Here is a 19,067-nt window from a genome sequence, read left to right as displayed (position 1 = left end):
ACCCTAGATGCAGTTGCACCCCTAAAAACTAAAAACATTTGTCCTAAGAAACTAGCTCCCTGGTATACAGAAAATACCTGAGCTCTGAAGCAATCTTTCAGAAAATGACGCCACACCAAACTGGAAGTCTTCCGACTAGCTTGGAAAGATAGTACCGTGCAGTATCAAAGAGCCCTCACTGCTGCTCGATCATCCTATTTTTCCAACATAATTGAGGAAAATAAGAACAATCCGAAATTACTTTTTGATACTGTCACAAAGCTAACTAAAAGCAGCATTCCCAAAGAGAGGATGGCTTTCACTTCAGCAGTAATACATTTATGAACTTCTTTGAGGAAAAGATCATGATCATTAGAAAGCAAATTATGGACTCCTCTTTAAACCTGCGTATTCCTCCAAAGCTCAGTTGTCCTGAGTCTGCACAACTCTGCCAGGACCTAGGATCAAGGGAGACACTCAAGTGTTTTAGTACTATATCTCTTGACACAATGATGAAAATAATCATGGCCTCTAAACCTTCAAGCTGCATACTGGACCCTATTCCAACTAAACTACTGAAAGAGCTGCTTCCTGTGCCCTCCTATGTTGAACATAATAAACGTCTCTCTATCCACCGGATGTGTACCAAACTCACTAAAAGTGGCAGTAATAAAGCCTCTCTTGAAAAAGCCAAACCTTGACTCAGAAAATATAAAAAACTATCGTCCTATATCGAATCTCCCATACAACTCACTGCCCTCCTGAAGACAATGTATACGAAATGCTTCAGTCTGGTTTTAGACCCCATCATAGCACTGAGACTGGACTTGAGGAAGGTGGTAAATGACCTTTTAATGGCGTCAGACCGAGGCTCTGCATCTGTCCTCGTGCTCCTAGACCTTAGTGCAGCTTTTGATACCATCGATCACCACATTCTTTTGGAGAGATTGGAAACCCAAATTGGTCTACACGGACAAGTTCTGGCCTGGTTTAGATCTTATCTGTCGGACAGATATCAGTTTGTCTCCGTGAATGGTTTGTCCTCTGACAAATCAACTGTAAATTTTGGTGTTCCTCAAGGTTCCGTTTTAGGACCACTATTGTTTTCACTATATATTTTACCTCTTGGGGATGTCATTCGAAAACATAATGTTAACTTTCACTGCTATGCGGATGACACACAGCTGTACATTTCAATGAAACATGGTGAAGCCCCAAAATTGCCCTCGCTGGAAGCCTGTGGATGGCTGCAAACTTTCTACTTTTAAACTCGGACAAAACAAAGATGCTAGGTCCCAAGAAACAAAGAGATCTTCTGTTGAATATGACAATTAATCTTGATGGTTGTACAGTCGTCTCAAATAAAACTGTGAAGGACCTCGGCGTTACTCTGGACCCTGATCTCTCTTTTGACAAACAAATCAAGATTGTTTCAAGGACAGCTTTTTTCCATCTGCATAACATTGCAAAGATCAGAAATGTTCTGTCCAAAATTGATGCAGAGAAATTAATCCATGCTTTTGTTACTTCTAGGTTAGACTACTGCAATGCTCTGCTTTTCGGCTACCCGGATAAAGCACTAAATAAACTTCAGTTAGTGCTAAATACGGCTGCTAGAATCCTGACTAGACCCCAAAATTTTTATCATATTACTCCAGTGCTAGCCTCCCTACACTGGCTTCCTGTTAAGGCAAGGGCTGATTTCAAGGTTTTACTGCTAACTTACAAAGCATTACATGGGCTCGCTCCTACCTATCTTTCCGAATTGGTCCTGCCGTACATACCTACACGTACGCTACGGTCACAAGACGCAGGCCTCCTAATTGTCCCTAGAATTTCTAAGCAAACAGCTGGAGGCAGGGCTTTCTCCTATAGAGCTCCATTTTTATGGAATGGTCTGCATACCCATGTGAGAGACGCAGACTTGGTCTCAACCTTTAAGTCTTTATTGATGACTCATCTCTTCAGTAGGTCCTATGATTGAGTGTAGTCTGGCCCAGGAGTGTGAAGGTAAACGGAAAGGCACTGGAGCAACGAACCGCCCTTGCTGTCTCTGCCTAGCCGGTTCTCCTCTCTCCACTGGGATTCTCTGCCTCTGTAGAGCCGAGTCACTGGCTTACTGGTGCTCTTCCATGCCGTCCCTAGGAGGGGTGCGTCACTTGAGTGGGTTGAGTCACTGATGTGGTCTTCCTGTCTGGGTTGGCGCCCCCCCTTGGGTTGTGCCGTGGCGGAGATCTTTGTGGGCTATACTCAGCCTTGTCTCAGGATGGTAAGTTGGTGGTTGAAGTTATCCCTCTAGTGGTGTGGGGGCTGTGCTTTGGCAAAGTGGGTGGGGTTATATCCTGCCTGTTTGGCCCTGTCCGGGGGGTATCGTCGGATGGGGCCAGTGTCTCCTGACCCCTCCTGTCTCAGCCTCCAGTATTTATGCTGCAGTAGTTTACATGTCGGGGGGGGCTAGGGTCAGTCTGTTATATCTGGAGTATTTCTCCAGTGTGAATTTAAATTCTCTCTCTCTCTCTCTGCATGATGACTTCGTGCTGTCCCCAGTCCACCTGGCCGTGCTGCTGCTCCGGTTTCAACTGTTCTGCCTGTGGCTACGGAATCCTGACCTGTTCACCGGACGTGCTACCTGTCCCAGACCTGCTGTTTTCAACTCTCTAGAGACAGCAGGAGCGGTAGAGATCAGCTATGAAAAGCCAACTGACATTTACTCCTGTGGTGCTGACCTGTTGCACCCTCGACAACCACTGTGATTATTATTATTTGACCATGCTGGTCATTTATGAACATATTGGCCGTTGTGTTATAATCTCCACCCGGCACAGCCAGAAGAGGACTGGCCACACCTCAAAGCCTGGTTCCTCTCTAGGCTTCTTCCTAGGTTTTGGCCTGTCTAGGGAGTTTTTCCTAGCCACCGTGCTTCTACACCTGCATTGCTTGCTGTTTGGGGTTTTAGGCTGGGTTTCTGTACAGCACTTTGAGATATCAGCTGATGTAAGAAGGGCTATATAATTAAATTTGATTTGATTTGATTCCATGCGACAAAATGGCAAGACAAAACAATGACATTTCTAAGTGACCCCAAACTTTTGAACGGTAGTGTACGTGGGAACTCCTTCAAGACTGTTGGAAATGCATTCCAGGTGAGGCTGTTTGAGAGAATGCCAAGAGTGTGCAAAGCTGTCATCAAGGAAAAGGGTGGCTACTATGAATATATATTTTGACTTGTTTAACACTTTTTTGGTTACTACATGATTCCATACGTGTTATTTTGTTGTTTTGATGTCTTCACTGTTATTCTACAATGTAGAAAATAGTAAAAAATAAATTAAAACCCTTGAATGAGTAGGTGTGTCCAAACTTTTGACTGGTACCGTAGTTATGAAAAAAGTGAATACAAATATTTGAGAAAAATATCTAAGAAATATATTTAATAAAAAAGTAATTAAACTAGTAACATTGCTTGAAGATTGTCACATATGACGATCTGTTTACGTTATGCTTGCATTATGGGTAGTTCCACGGAAACGGAATTGCGCCGGGAAAAAATGATTTCAAAGTTTAACAAAACATACAACTCTATGCACAAGGACTATATTTAACAATGTACACTGAACATGTACAAAAATCACATTTACTGGAAGAACTGTGCAGATGCAAAGTTTGGTAGCAGAATTTCTGTAAAATCTCCCTGTTTTTTGTGTGAACATGTTTTCCCAAAATTCTGTTAAATATCTGCTCCGAATTAAGATTAAAATATGTCTGCAGAAAGAATGGGGTGTCAGCTATGACATGACTTTCTTGAGTTAAAAAAAAAAAACGTTCGATTATTGAAGTGGATTTACACCTGGTAAAATAATTGCGGTTACATAATTTCATCATGGCTCCCTGATCTGTACTACACAGAAAGGCATAATTATGGATATGTAAGTCATTCTCTTCATGGTGATGTATCCTAAATAGGTACACAAAGGTAGGAATATGCAATATCTTACTATGCATATTTGGGTATTATTCTATACACTGGCTATTATATTAATGAGCTCTGCCACCAAACACCAAATTTGGTCGGTCCGGACCAAATCTGAACCAATCATATATATCTTAGATTGGACATCAAAGTACAGCACAGTAGAGGTCAGTACAGTAGAGCTCAGTACAGTAGAGTATAGTTCACATGATAGTGTAGTCAACTCTACAGTACTGTGCGGAACTCTACTTCACTCTATTATACTCTACGGTACAGGACTGTACTGAACAATACTCTACTATTCTTTACCCTACTGTATTATACTGTACTGAACTATAATCTACTTTTCTTTACTATACTCTACCGTGCTGTCCAAACTTGTGAAACAAACATCTAATGGGTTCAGATTTGGTCTTAACCAATCACGGACATCTACGCTGAGTGTACAAAACATTAGGAACACCTCATTCTATGACAGATTGATCAGATGAATCCAGGTGAAAGCTATGACCCTTTATTGATGTCACTTGTTAAATCCACTTCAATCAGTGTAGATGATGGGGAGGAGACAGGTTAAAGAAGGACTTTAAAGCCTTGAGACATGGATTGTGCATGTGTGCCATTCAGAGGGTGAATGGGCAAGACAAACGCTTTTGAATGGGGTATGGTAGTAGGTGCTTGGCGCCCCAGTTTGAGTGTGTCAAGAACTGCAACACTGCTGGGTTTTTCACGCTCAACGGTTTTCCATGTGTATCAAGAATGGTCCACAACCCAAAGGACATTCAGCCAACTTGACACAACTGTGGGAAGCATTGGAGTCAACATGGGCCAGCATCGCTGTGGAACGCTTTCGACACCTTGTGGAGTCCACGCTCCGACAAATTCAGGCTGTTCTGAGGGAAAAAGGGAGTGTAACTCAATATTAGGAAGGTGTTCCTAATGTTTTGTACACTCAGTGTATGTTTGGGCCAAATTAAGGCCTGTCTGTGGACGTTGAAATCAGGGCTGGTTCGGACCAACCGAAAAATGTATGTAAACTACTTTTCAACATCCATGGACGTCTGGTGTCGGTCAGTGGGTGAGGATGCTGGTTACAGTAAATGGAAAGAGATGGGGCTCATGAGTAGGTGCCAATAAGAGCCGGGAGCGGTGACATTAATTGGAGAGAGGGGTTGACCACCAGATAACAGAAAGAAAAGTTATTAGCTGAACATAACAGTATGCCAGCGGAAGGGAGAACATTAGCAGGTGACCCAACTGTGGTTTGTGACTACTATGATTTGGCACTGTAGCCAATTCAATGGCTGAATTTACGTTAACGATTTTTCTGAAATTCTGTTACTGATTTGGTAACAGAATTTTTTGTTATAAAAAAATTAAAATGATATCTGTAAAAACACTATATCTAATTGATTGGTCTACCTTTACGTGTTACTTCTTTGAACTTTCATTATCCTCCCTCCACATGCTGTATTATAGAAATGTTAAAATATCTGAAAAAGATATGTTGATTTTTGTGAAAACACGTTTTTAGAAATGTTTACACATTTATTGAAAATGAAATACAGATATCTCATTTACATAACTTATTCACACCTGAGTCTATACATTGCAGAAGCACGTTTGGCAGCGATTACAGCTGTGAGTCTTTCTAGGTAAGACTAAGAGCTTTCCACACCTGGATTGTGCAACATTTGACAATTATTATTTTCTAAATTCTTACAGCTCTGTCAAAGTGGTTGTGGTTCAGTTCTAGACAACCAATTTTAGGTCTTGCCATAGATTTTCAAGTAGAATTAAGTCAAAACTGTAACTCGGCCACTCAGGAACCATCACTGTCTTCTTGATAAGAAACTCCAGTGTAGATTTGGCTTTGTGTCTTAGGTTATTGTCCTGCTGAAAGGTGAATTACTCTCCCAGTGTCTCCACAGTCTTTAGTAATTACAAGCATACCTATAACATGATGCAGCCACCACTATGCTTGAAAATATGGAGGGGGAAAGGGAATCAGAGAGGTGCGGGGGGCTGCCTTAATCGACATCCAGGTCTTCGGTGGTACTCAGTAATGTGTTGTATTGGATTTGCCCTAAACATAACACTTTGTATCCAGGATAAAAAGTTAATTGCTTCGCTACATTTTTTGCAATAAGGCACTAAAGTAATACTGCAAAGAGGATGCATGTTTTAGAATATTTTTATTCTGTACAGGCTTCCTTCTTTTCCCTCTGTCAATTAGGTTAGTATTGTGGAGTAACTACAATGTTATTGATCCATCCTCAGTTTTCTCCTATCACAGCCATTAAACTCTCTAACTGTTTTAAAGTCACCATAAGCCTGAAGGTGAAATCCCTGAGTTGTTTCCTTCCTCTCCGGCAACTGAGTTAGGAAGGACGGCTGTATCTTTGTAGTGACTGGGTGTATTGACACACCATCCAAAGTGTAATTACTAACTTCACCATGCTCAAAGGGATATTCATTGTCTGCTTTTTTTATTTTACCCATCGACCAGTAGGTGCCCTTCTTTGCAAGGCATTGGAAAACCTCCCTGGTCTTTGTGGTTGAATCTGTGTTTGAAATTCACTGCTCGACTGAGGGACCTTACAGATAAGTGTGTGTGGGGTACAAAAATTAGGTCGTCATTCAAAAATCATGTCAAACACTATTATTGCGCACAGAGTGAGTCCATGCAATTTATTATGTGACTTGTTAAGCAAATTTTTTACTCCTGACCTAATTTAGACTTGTCATAAAAGGGGTTGAATATGTATCGATTCAAGACATTTAAGCTTTTCATTTTTTATTAATTTGCAAAAACTTCAAAAAACATAATTCCACTTTGACATTATGGGGTGTATAGGCCAGTGACAACAAAATCGCAATTTAAAAAAAAATGTATTCTGGCTGTAAGACAACAAAATGTGGAGGAAAAAACCAAGGGATGTGAATACTTTCTGAAGGCACTGTAAGTGTTGATATTAGTTATAAGTGTTGTACATCAAAACATTTGTGTTTTGATGTACTTCTAAAACCTTTTAATACTTTTTCTGGTAGATGTTTTCTAGGAGACCCTTTTCCACCTGTTTGACAAGAAATCAAAGCCTGCTTATTCCACATTTTTGAGATGGACACTTTTTGAGAAATGTATATATGCCTAGGGCTGTGGCGGTCATGAAATTGTGTCAGCCGGTGATTGTCAAGCAAATAACTGCCCGTCTCACGGTAATTGACCGTTAAGTAGCATAAACACATTTAGCATCTCCTGGTTTCCACACACCTACAAGCCACTGATGCAGACCTTTGGAACATCTACATTTTATAATGTCTAATAAATCCATTTAATATAGCCTACACCATCACAATAAATCCATTATTTATTTTGGACAGGTCTAAAGAAACATTATATGAAGAATGTAGTCTATTTCAGAAGAACAAAATAGCATACTCTGAGTTGTTCTTATGTTAGGCCCTGATATGGCTAGAATTCCAGGCTACACTAGTTCATTTAAAGGCCAAGAGTTGCTTAGAATTCCGTGGCATTATTTTTAAAATGATTTTATAGTATGAAGAATACAATTGAACATAGCTTAATAAAAAAGTAAGTACTGTGCCGCCTTGTTCATAGATTTGTCTAAAGCTTTTGACACTGTAGACCATGCGATACATTTGGGTAAGCTGTCGTCAATAGGACTGGGATTGGATGCCTGTTGTTGGTTTCATGACTATGTAAAGGATAGAAGTCAGGCTGTTAGAGTTGACGGCATCCAGTTGGAGCCATTGGAGTTGGTTAAAGGGGTCCCACAAGGTTCTATACTTGGTCCATTACTGTTCAATCTCTACATAAACAATATCGGTGATGAGATAAGAAAGTGTCAAATTAATTTATATGCTGATGATACTGTCATGTACTCTATCGCTTCAACGGCTGACCAAGCATTATCACTAATGGAAACAGATTTTAAGATATTACAAGGGTCTTTTATAAAGCTGAAACTTGTTTTAAATGCAAAGAAAACACATTTTATGATTTTTAATACATTCAAAAAGTCGGTTGAAAATACACTTGCACTTACGAGCTTAGATGGCTCTCGAATTAATCAGGTCTCTGCATATGAATACTTAGGGATATGGTTGGATGATAAATTGTCTTTTAAAATGCATATTGACAAACCTTGTAAACGGCTAAAAATCAAGCTAGGCTTCCTCTATAGAAACAGGACACGTTTGTCCTCTACAAATAGAATACAAATTGTGCAAGCTACTTTTATGTCTGTTATAGATTATGGGGATATTATTTACATGCATGCTACGTTATCCACACTTAAATGATGCTACTTATCATTGCACACATAGGTTTATTACGGGTGCTAGCTACAGAACTCACCACTGTTTTTTATTTCAAAATGTAGGTTGGACTTCACTGTCTGTGAGACGAGAACAACATGCTCTCGTGTTTGTCTATAAAGCACTTCTGAATAAACTACCTTCTTATTTATCATCACTCATCAATATTAGAATTAGAATTCCTAAAACCAGGTCTCAAGCATGGATTACACTTGAGGCCCATGCGATTTCCACAGAGTTGGGTATGGCTGCCTTTTCCTGTTACGCTCCTTGCTTATGGAATTGCCTGCAGACCAAACTTAAACTTGAGACTCTTGTCCCCCTTGCCCATTTAAAATATTTATTGGAGGATTTTTATTTTTGTATTGCTCGTAACTGTTTTTTCGGGTAATGCAAGTTTTTGTGCTGTTAGGGGAATAAATTGTGTAAATGTAATCTGCTGCTGTATTTTTTTGTGTTATCTGTGATCGTTTTGTTTGTCTTGTTTAGTTTCTTAATCATTGTACCTAAACTGTATGTGTAAACATGTATACGCAGGGCCCAGCTGTAAAAGAGACCTTGGTCTCAGTCTGTGTTCCTTGTTGAAATAAAATAATAATAATAAAAAGGATATTTTCTCCAAACAATTTTAAAGGAAATGCACACATGAAGCTATTCTGTGTTGAGCGGTTAACAAAGAAACTGGTCCTATATGCTTAATTTAGAGTTATTTATGCAACTATAGTTGTAATACAAATGTTGGGCTATATGTTTAGATTTTTTATACATTCTAAGGCTGCATGATGGGACACTAATGATGATTTGAAACAAGTCGCAAGCTGCACACACTTCATCAGTCTCTCGCATGACTCTCGACCTTCGCCTCTCCCGAGTCCTTACGGGAGTTGCAGCGATGAGACAAGACAGTAACTACTACTACCAATTGGATACCAATTCAATCTACTATCCCCATAGTACAAAATTTGACCTATTCTATTGGTCAACTTGTCCTTCTGTGCAATAAATAAATATGCCAAACTCTGGGACAGTTGTGCGATGAGATAGATCCCAAATTAATACAACCATCAAAAAATATTTTCAAAGCAATGAGGCTGATCGTCTAGCTTAAAATGTTGACTAACTAACTATTAGGCTATCATCCCCAAACTTGAAACACACTCCAGTATGTATGCCAGTTAGGCTCTATACCTGTTCTAAAGCAGATTAATGTGCTTAATTTTAAGAAGTTATTTGTCCACTTTAGTTGTGATACAAACCTTATCAAAACATATAGGCCTATGGGCTAGGATACATGAGGTGTGCGACTATGATTAGAAAAAGTATGCGCTGTTTCTTGCGTTAATGCACAAGCTGGCATCATTCAGTATAATACATAATTCATGTGATAGGCTAATATTGCCACACATCAGACTATTCTTAATTGAATGTCTTTACATATACTAAATCATATATGTGTGAAATGAGTTTTGATTTAGAATGGACCATTATCATGTACCTGTCTCAGAACAGGGGCATGGGGGAAAAAAACGACATGTCATCTATGCACTTAAATAGCGAATGGAGGAAGCTTTTGCCATGGTTCATTTTCATGCCAGCCAGGTAGGCTATGTTCCTGTGTTAAAGTGACGCAATGTGCTTAATATTAGGAAAGTTGATATATACAATTTAGTAGGCCCAGCCTATAGAAAGCTGATGGGACCCTCTCTTAATAGAGGCCATCAATATGCTGTTTTCTCAAGCAATTGCATAGCCTACAGAAATGTTGTGCAACATGAGCTCATGGGCACTCATGAGGTGTTTGATTAGATTTTCAAATACATTTGCATTGATGTCAGAATGATTAGAGGGACAATAGAGTAGCAGGCAGTTAGCAAGTTTGGTACGCTACTAATGACCATCAGCAGCATCAGAGCTTGGAGAAGCCTAATTACCGTAACTAAGCGGTCACGTAGAATTTGACTGCCGTCATGACTTGTGACCACCGGTGTGGCGGTAATACGGTCACCATAGCAGCCCTATATAGGCCTTAATTTCTCAATAATATAGACTCTTAAGGGGTCTAACACAGTCTACGCAAACAGAGCCAACGGAAGATTCAGTATTTTTGGAGCAGAGACTGGTACTTCCGAGAACACAAACACCTGCATCTTTCATAGCGAGCTAGCGAGGGACTGGGAATGAGGGGAGGAGAACAGTATAGGCAGGTCGGCCACCAGACAGACCAAGTCAGAACTGTGCACTAGGCCTATCTATCGATAATCAAAAGCTGCATTTCGCAATAGAATGCTGTATCTGGCAATTTCTTGGCTTACAATGTCTCGCAATTTCAGTACAGCAGGGCCAATCATCAATGAATAGGCTAGGATATTCTACACACAACAGGCCAAAGACTGAACACCCACTCGCATCAGTAGCGAAGGGCAGGCGAGCCAGCGCGAGGGAGAGAGAGAGGGGGCAGGCAGAAAGAATGTCTTAGTAATCTGTATTTCATAATGTCTTTTTTTGCATGCCTCGCTAATTCACCAAAGTAGCCTAAAGCTCGCCTTTTCCTTTCTGGTTTTACTTAAATTACACAACTTTCCCCAGGCCTTTATAGGCTACCGTTTAGAATATAATTATATTTTTTGTGATAACTGCACTGTGATTTTAAACATTATTTTTCAGTAAGGAATTTTGTTAAGGATCCGAACATCATTTAAAAGTTAGTTCAAACCCCTAGTGTAGAGCCCTTTATCTTTCATTTGACATGCTCCTATGAACTTGACATGTTGGTGCTCATGGAAATTACCTTATTGCTTCATTATAACGTGTCAAAATGTTCTATAACAGCATCTATAAGTTTTAAGCAATATAACAAACATAACACTTCAAATAAACTATTATTTGTTTTACTGAAACTTCAATGTCTGTCAACATCATACAGTATCCATTTTTTGCTCGTGCCTGACAAGTATTTATTCCTATGAAATTCTCTCTCTCTCCTGTGATTTCAAGGACTCTGTGGCTTTGTCATCTCTTGCTGTTTCCAAGACAACCAAAGCAAACACGTGGCCGAGAGAGAGAGAGAGTTGGAGGATTCTCTTTAACAGCAACACACTCCACAAACACAGACAACCAATTGAACCATTGCAACGAAGAACCATATTTTAGTCTGTAGGATTCAATTGTTGAAAACACAGACAAAGCAACATGCCTCCAGCTGACTTCCATTCTAGCTAGAGATGGTTATAAAATACCAGCTATAGACAGGCCCTTCAACACCATCAAACCCCTGGGTAAACCTGATGTACAACGGATCACTATGATCAATAGCCATTACACTCAGCCATTTCAAATAATCCATTTCACACACCAATGGTTCTGATCAACCTGTATGTAGAACATAGACCTTACCGTGAAATGGTTACAAGCCCTTAACCAACAACGCAGTTCAAGAAAGAGTTAAGAAATTTGTACTAAATAAACTAAAGTAAAACATTTAATAAAAAGTAACAATAACAAGGCTACAGTTGAAGTCAGAAGTTTACATACACCTTAGCCAAATACATTTAAACTCAGTTTTTCACAATTCCTGACATGTAATCCTAGTAAAAATTCCCTGTCTTAGGTCAGTTAGGATCACCACTTTATTTCAAGAATGTGAAATGTCAGAATAATAGTAGAGAATTATTTATTTCAGCTTTTATTTCTTTCATCACATTCCCAGTGGGTCAGAAGTTCACATACTCAATTAGTATTTGGTAGCATTGCCATTAAATTGTTTAACTTGGGTCAAACGTTTCGAATAGCTTTCCACAAGCTTCCCACAATTAGTTGGGTGAACTTTGGCCAGACTGACGAGTTTCAGAAGAAAGTCTTTGTTTCTGGCCATTCGAACCCACAAATACTGATGCTCCAGATACTCAACTAGTCTAAGGAAGGCCAGTTTTATTGCTTCTTTAATCAGGACAACAGTTTCCAGCTGTGCTAACATAATTGCAAAAGGGTTTTCTAATGATCAGTTAGCCTTTTAAAATGATAAACTTGGATTAGCTAACACAACATGCCATCGGAACAAAAGAAATGATTGCTGATAATGGGCCTCCACACCTATGTAGATATTCCATTTTTTTTAAATAATAAAAAGCTGGAAATAGTAATTTACAACATTAACAATGGCTACACTATTTCTGATCAATTTCGTGTTATTTTAATGTACAAAAAATGCACTTTTCATTAAAAAACAAGGACATTTCTAAGTGATCCCAAACTTTTGAACGGTAGTGTAATTTTTATTTTTTAAGCCCTGTCAAGTTCGTTTTGCTATTGTTGACTACTCGTTTTGCTATCGCTACCTATTGCTATCGTTGACAGCCAATTTCATGTCTTGCCATAGATTTTCAAGCCAATTTAAGTCAAAACTGAAACTAGGCCACTCAGGAACATTCAATATCGTCTTGGTAAACAACTCCAGTGTATACTTGACCTTATGTTTCAGGTTATTATCTTGCTGAAAGGTGAATTTGTCTCCCAGTGTCTGTTGGAAAGCAGACAACCAGGTCTTCCTCTAGGATTTTGCCTGTGCTTAGCTCTATTCCTTTTCTTTCTATCCTAAAAAGCATCCTAGTCCTTAGCAATGACAAGCATACCCAAAACATGATGCAGCCATCATGATGCAGCTCCTTGTTTGAAATCTATATTATTCAATTATTGCACTCACACTGCTCGCGAGCGTCTGCGTTGCCAAGGGCTGAAATAGAAGTCAGTTCTATTTCTGACGCAGATTGCGCTGAAAGTCCTGCCTCTCCCATCGCCTCATTGGTTTATAGAAGCAGGTACCCACGTGCCATCTCCTCATTGGTTATACCCACTTGGGGGACTGAAGACGAACGAGGTCAGTGGCGGTAATGCACCTAATTTATGAAAGTTGCCAATCGCAATATAAAGTCAAGAGAAGAAAAAGCATGGAAGGATGAGAGATGACTAGAAACAATTCGGTTGACCGTTTTATGTGTGGATTAATTGGTGGAGTAAAGGACCTTGTGCATTTCAGGTAAATTAACAACTCAATGTTTATATCCCAGGACAAATTAGCTAGCAACAGCAAGCTAGCTAAATAGGAAAGATTAGCTAGCAAGTGCAAGCTAGCTAGCTTAACTTTTCACGCCTCTCAACCCCGGATCCGGGATCACCCCCCACCCCCCCCACACTGATTAGCATCGCTAGCATAGCGTCACAATTAAATAGTAGCATCTAAATATCATTAAATCACAAGTCCAAGACACCAAATGAAAGATACAGATCTTGTGAATAAAGCCACCATTTCAGATTTTTAAAATGTTTTACAGGGAAGACAAAATATGTAAATCTATTAGCTAACCACGTTAGCAAAAGACACCACTTTTCTAACTCCATCAGTTTCTTACTCCATCAGGTGCTATCACCAATTCGACCAAATAAAGATATTGATAGCCACTAACCAAGAAAAAACCTCATCAGATGACAGTCTGATAACATATTTATTGTATAGCATAGGTTTTGTTAGAAAAATGTGCATATTTCGGGTATAAATCATAGTTTGCCATTGCAGCCACCATCACAAATCTCACCAAAGCGACTAGAATTACTACAGAGAGCAACGTGTATTACCAATTTACTCATCATAAAACATTTCTTAAAAATACACAGCGCATAGCAATGGAAAGACACAGATCTTGTGAATTCAGACAACATTTCAGATTTTCTAAGTGTTTTACAGCGAAAACACAATAAATCGTTATATTAGCATACCACATGTGCAAACGTTACCCGAGCATTGATTCAAGCCAAAGAGAGCGATAACGTTATCATCGCCAAAATATATTAATTTTTTCACTAACCTTCTCAGAATTCTTCCGATGACACTCCTGTAACATCATATTACAACATACATATAGAGTTTGTTCGAAAATGTGCATATTTAGCCACAAAAAAACGTGGTTATACAATGAGAATACTAGCAAAACTGGCCTGAAAATGTCGGGCGCCATCTTTGACAGTGATCTTGTCTAATGAATAACTATTCATAAACTTGACTAAAAAAATATAAGTTGGACAGCTATCGAAAGACAAATTAGTTCTTAATGCAATCGCTGAATTACATTTCTAAAATTATCCTTACTGTGCAATACAGGGTTCGCCAAGCGAAGCTATACCAAAAAAAATGGCGGAATATGCGTTTAACATTTTTCTACAGAACAACGATTTATCATCTTAAATATTTCTTACTATGAGCTGATCTTCCATCAGAATCTTGGGCAATGTATCCTTTCTCCGGTCTAATCGTCTTTTGGTCGAAAGATGTCCTCTTGTCCGTCGAAATGGCCACTAATGTTCGACCAGTACTGGAAACGTGCCCGGCGCTTCAAAGTGCATCACAAAGAAATGCCTCAAAATCGCACTAAACGGATATAAATTGCTATAAAACGGTTTAAATTAACTACCTTATGATGTTTTTAACACCTATAACGAGTAAAAACATGACCGGCGATATATAAGTGGCTAAACCAAAGCTTGGAAAGAGAGCCAGTCCGACGTCCATCGTGCGTCAGGCGCAGCAGGAAAAGAAAGCCACTTCCGCCTTGTGCTCTTTTATACAGGCCCTGATTGCGCAATCGACTCCATTCAAATTGTCACCTCTTACTGACATCTAGAGGAAGGCGTGGGCAGTGTTTGTATCCTCATAGCATTTACAGGGACATTAAAACTGACCTGGGACCAGAGGCCAAGATTTCTGAAATCTCACTCCCTGTCAGGAAAAGTGCTGTAGAATGAGTTCTGTTCCACTCAGAGACATAATTCAAACGGCTATAGAAACTAGAGAGTGTTTTCTATCCAATAATAACAATAATATGCATATTGTACGAGCAAGAATTGAGTACTAGGCAGTTTAATCTGTAGACCAAATTATGCTAATGCGAAACAGCACCCCCTATAGTGGCAAGAAGTTAATGTCCATAAATGTTTAATACTTTTCGACCTGTTCCCAAATTAATATAATTGGTTGAGTTTGTTTTGATATTTTAACCTGCGTGTCGTGATCGCGTTTGGTGTGCGGGGACAAAATACAATTATGCACGATGGCGCAGCCGGTTTGGGTTCCGTGTTAGCCTCTTAAATATTGCATAACGGTAAACCTAGACACGTGCATCTTATAGCATTCCTGGTTCCTCTCTAGGTTTTGGCCTTTCTAGGGAGTTTTTCCTAGCCACCGTGCTTCTACACCGTGCTTTTACAGCTGCATTGCTTGCTGTTTGGGGTTTTAGGCTAGGTTTCTGTACAGCACTTTGATATATCAGCTGATGTAAGAAGGGGTATATAAATACATTTGATTTGATTCCGAGTGGTGACGCAAGGCTCGCAACCTTGGTATACCCACTGGGTATGATTATGGGCCTTATAGCGTTCACATGATAATGGAGTCAGATGGAATATCAGAGTAGGATCATAGACCCCTACACTAATTCTCTGTCATCGTTAGACAAAGTGAATTTTCACTATTCTACAATTGTAACATGTTAAGCAAAAATGTTCTCCTGAACTTATTTAGGCTTGCCATGACAAAGGGGTTGAATACTTATTTAACATTCACATGGGTAGGGTTGCGAAATTCCAACACTGACATCAGTGTGTGCATGTGTATGGTTGCAAAATTCCTTTAACCTGGGAATTGGGGAAAGTGTTCCAGAAATCACGGGTGGAATTTTGCAACCCTACGCATGTGAACGTTACCGTGAAAATGTTAAGGGTCTTACATTTTAGCAGAGTGAAAGACTTGACACATCACCTACATTGGAACCCTCCCAGGATCTCATTAACTGGGCACTTGACAGCCATGTGACAACCACACAGAGACTGTTACTAAGGGGCCTCTCTGGCTAGCCCACCCCAGAGACAAGTAAAGTTAACGTTAGTAGCACCCGGAGATGCTAAAACACATATCATCATACAGAAGATGATATACACACAATATAGGGCTCCTGAGTGGCGCAGCGGTCTAAGGCACTGCATTTCAGTGCTAGAGGCGTCACTACAGACCATGGTTCGATTCCAGGCAACCAACCATGATTGGGAGACCCATAAGGCGGCGCACAATTGGCCCAGCATCGTCCGGGTTTGGGTTTGGCCGGGGTAGGCGGTCATTGTAAATAAGAATTTGTTCTTAACTGACTTGCCTAGTTAAATAAAGATTAAATAAACCACACCAGACTAACCATATAAAACAACTTTCACACAATGCACATGAAATTCACACGGTCAGGAGAATGTGAGATCATCTGCTTTTTGACACATACACTCTCTTCAACAGAAGAGAGGGCAGAGGAGATGAGGTTAAGAAAGAAAGCTGTGAAAGAAAGAGAAGTCAGAAAATGAGAACAAAGAAAATGGAAGAGGAAAAAAAATTGTTATAATGAAAAATGATTGAAAGATGAGGGAGAAAGAATAGAGATGACAGCAGGTGGGAAGTTGGTCAGAAGAGTGTGAATAGAAAGGGAAAGGGATTGGAGAGAAGGAAAGTTAAGAGTGCACTCACTCATAAATGACATCACCCAGAGACCATCAGCAGTGAGGAGTAAATATTTACACCAGGGCTGCCCAATCTTGTCCCTGGAGTGCTACCCCCCCCCCCGGTAAATTCACTCCAACCCCAGTTGTAAGTAAACCGATTTGCTTATGAACCAGCTAATTATCAGAATCGGTGTGCTAGATTAGGGTTGGAGTGAAACCCAGGAACAGGGTTGGGCAGCCATGCTTTACGACTAGTGGAGATGAGAGCCTGACATTACCTTCTCCTCAGTGTTCACAGTCACTTAGAGAATGTACAACACAATGTTTGCTTGTTCACATCCCCTCATGAATTTCAAAGGAATTGACTGGTGTAAGAAATGTAGTGGAAACTCATGCTTACCAAAACAATGACTTTAAATTAACTCTGGGGTAAAGGGTAGATCATAGGAGCGCACCGTATCTCTCTCACTCGCTCTCTCTGTCTGACAGACGTTAACTTCCCCCTAGTGTTCAGCACCTAGCACTGCCACCCAGTCAGATATGGCACAACTGCAGAGGTTGTGCCCGAGGCTGGTCTAGCGGGAAACACCACCACCTGTAGTACACATGCACAACCCCAACGTGGGTTTAAATCCCAGCCCCATCACTATTCTTAATCTCCCTCCCTCTCATTGCATGCTATAAAATGAAAATACTTTAATATATGCAGAGGTCAGAGCAGAATCAGGCTGTGTAAGGGGTCAAATGTATTCATGTCTATTTTCCAAACCAGCCACAAACTAGGCTGTTGTTGATGTCCCAGTGTTTTTGGGAGATGCATCGCCTTTTCTTTTGTAGAAAACAAAAGCTTTAGTGCTCTTCAGCAGTCTGAGGAGAATGAGACATCAGGGTTAGAGGTTACCTGGCGGTGACGATGCTCTGCAGCAGTCTGTGGGAGGAGTCTGAGAGGTCAGAGGGCACCAGGATCTCTACAGGGTTGACCTTTAAGACTCGCCCCTCCAGCTCACAACGCGTTGAGCCGTCCACAAAACAATCCAACAGCACGTCACCTGTACTGGGCTGCACCGCCTAACACACACACACACACACACAGCAATTTTTGCTAGTCACTATTGGCCCGATTCAAAGATATACATTTCCTATGCACACCTTTCCTACGCACTTCTTAGTAGTTGGTATTCAGACTAACAGTCTCTTAAGCAGGCACGTAATGCACTCTGCAAGTGTGGCTCTCTCGCGCACAATGAATACATTTAATTAAACCGCTGAAAATCTTCCCACTTGCTGGCGAACATATTTTCGTGGTGTTTTCATTCAACAGGGTTTTCAGGACACTTATCTTAAGCCATCCCTTTAAATACTGTTTCTCTTTATTTTGAATGTTGTCGACAGACTAACTAGAATACATTGAGAGAACGGGTTAAGATACAGTGGGGAGAACAAGTATTTGATACACTGCCGATTTTGCAGGTTTTCCTACTTACAAAGCATGTAGAGGTCTGTCATTTTTATCATAGGTACACTTCAACTGTGAGAGACGGAATCTAAAACAAAAATCCAGAAAATCACATTGTATGATTTTTAAGTAATTAATTTGCATTTTATTGCATGACATAAGTATTTGATACATCAGAAAAGCAGAACTTAATATTTGGTACAGAAACCTTTGTTTGCAATTACAGAGATCATATGTTTCCTGTAGTTCTTGACCAGGTTTGCACACACTGCAGCAGGGATTTTGGCCCACTCCTCCATACAGACCTTCTCCAGATCCTTCAGGTTTCGGGGCTGTCGCTGGGCAATACGGACTTTCAGCTCCCTCCAAAGATGTTCTTTTGGGTTCAGGTCTGGAGACTGGCTAGGCCACTCCAGGACCTTGAGATGCTTCTTACGGAGCCACTCCTTAGTTGCCCTGGCTGTGTGTTTCGGGTCATTGCCATGCTGGAAGACCCAGCCCATGACCCATCTTCAATGCTCTTACTGAGGGAAGGAGGTTGTTGGCCAAGATCTCGCGATACATGGCCCCATCCATCCTTCCCTCAATACGGTGCAGTCGTCCTGTCCCCTTTGCAGAAAAGCATCCCCAAAGAATGATGTTTCCACCTCCATGCTTCACAGTTGGGCTGGTGTTCTTGGGGTTGTACTCATCCTTCTTCCTCCAAACACGGCGAGAGGAGTTTAGACCAAAAAGCTCTATTTTTGTCTCATCAGACCACATGACTTTCTCCCATTCCTCCTCTGGATCATCCAG

The 19,067-nt window shown here is 40.4% G+C and overlaps 1 protein-coding gene and 1 long non-coding RNA gene across 2 annotated transcripts in view; one reads left to right on the top strand and one right to left on the bottom strand.

Annotated features, from left to right (window-relative positions):
- The window catches only part of msh3 (mutS homolog 3 (E. coli)), a 105,310-nt gene that overhangs the window by 77,399 nt on the left and 8,844 nt on the right, over positions 1–19,067 (bottom strand). Inside the window, exon 8 of the mRNA XM_038988730.1 lies at positions 17,718–17,884. Within this exon, the coding sequence (XP_038844658.1) occupies positions 17,718–17,884 (167 nt within the window). The remainder of the gene's footprint in view (positions 1–17,717; positions 17,885–19,067) is intronic.
- LOC120044150 overlaps positions 1–19,067 on the top strand; it is a 51,238-nt gene that overhangs the window by 26,116 nt on the left and 6,055 nt on the right. The window lies entirely within an intron of this gene.

Source organism: Salvelinus namaycush, chromosome 1 (assembly GCF_016432855.1).
Source record: "Salvelinus namaycush isolate Seneca chromosome 1, SaNama_1.0, whole genome shotgun sequence".
NCBI lineage: Eukaryota > Metazoa > Chordata > Actinopteri > Salmoniformes > Salmonidae > Salvelinus > Salvelinus namaycush.
Note: the sequence above shows the minus strand (reverse complement) of the source record. Positions and strands in the feature narration are given on the sequence as shown.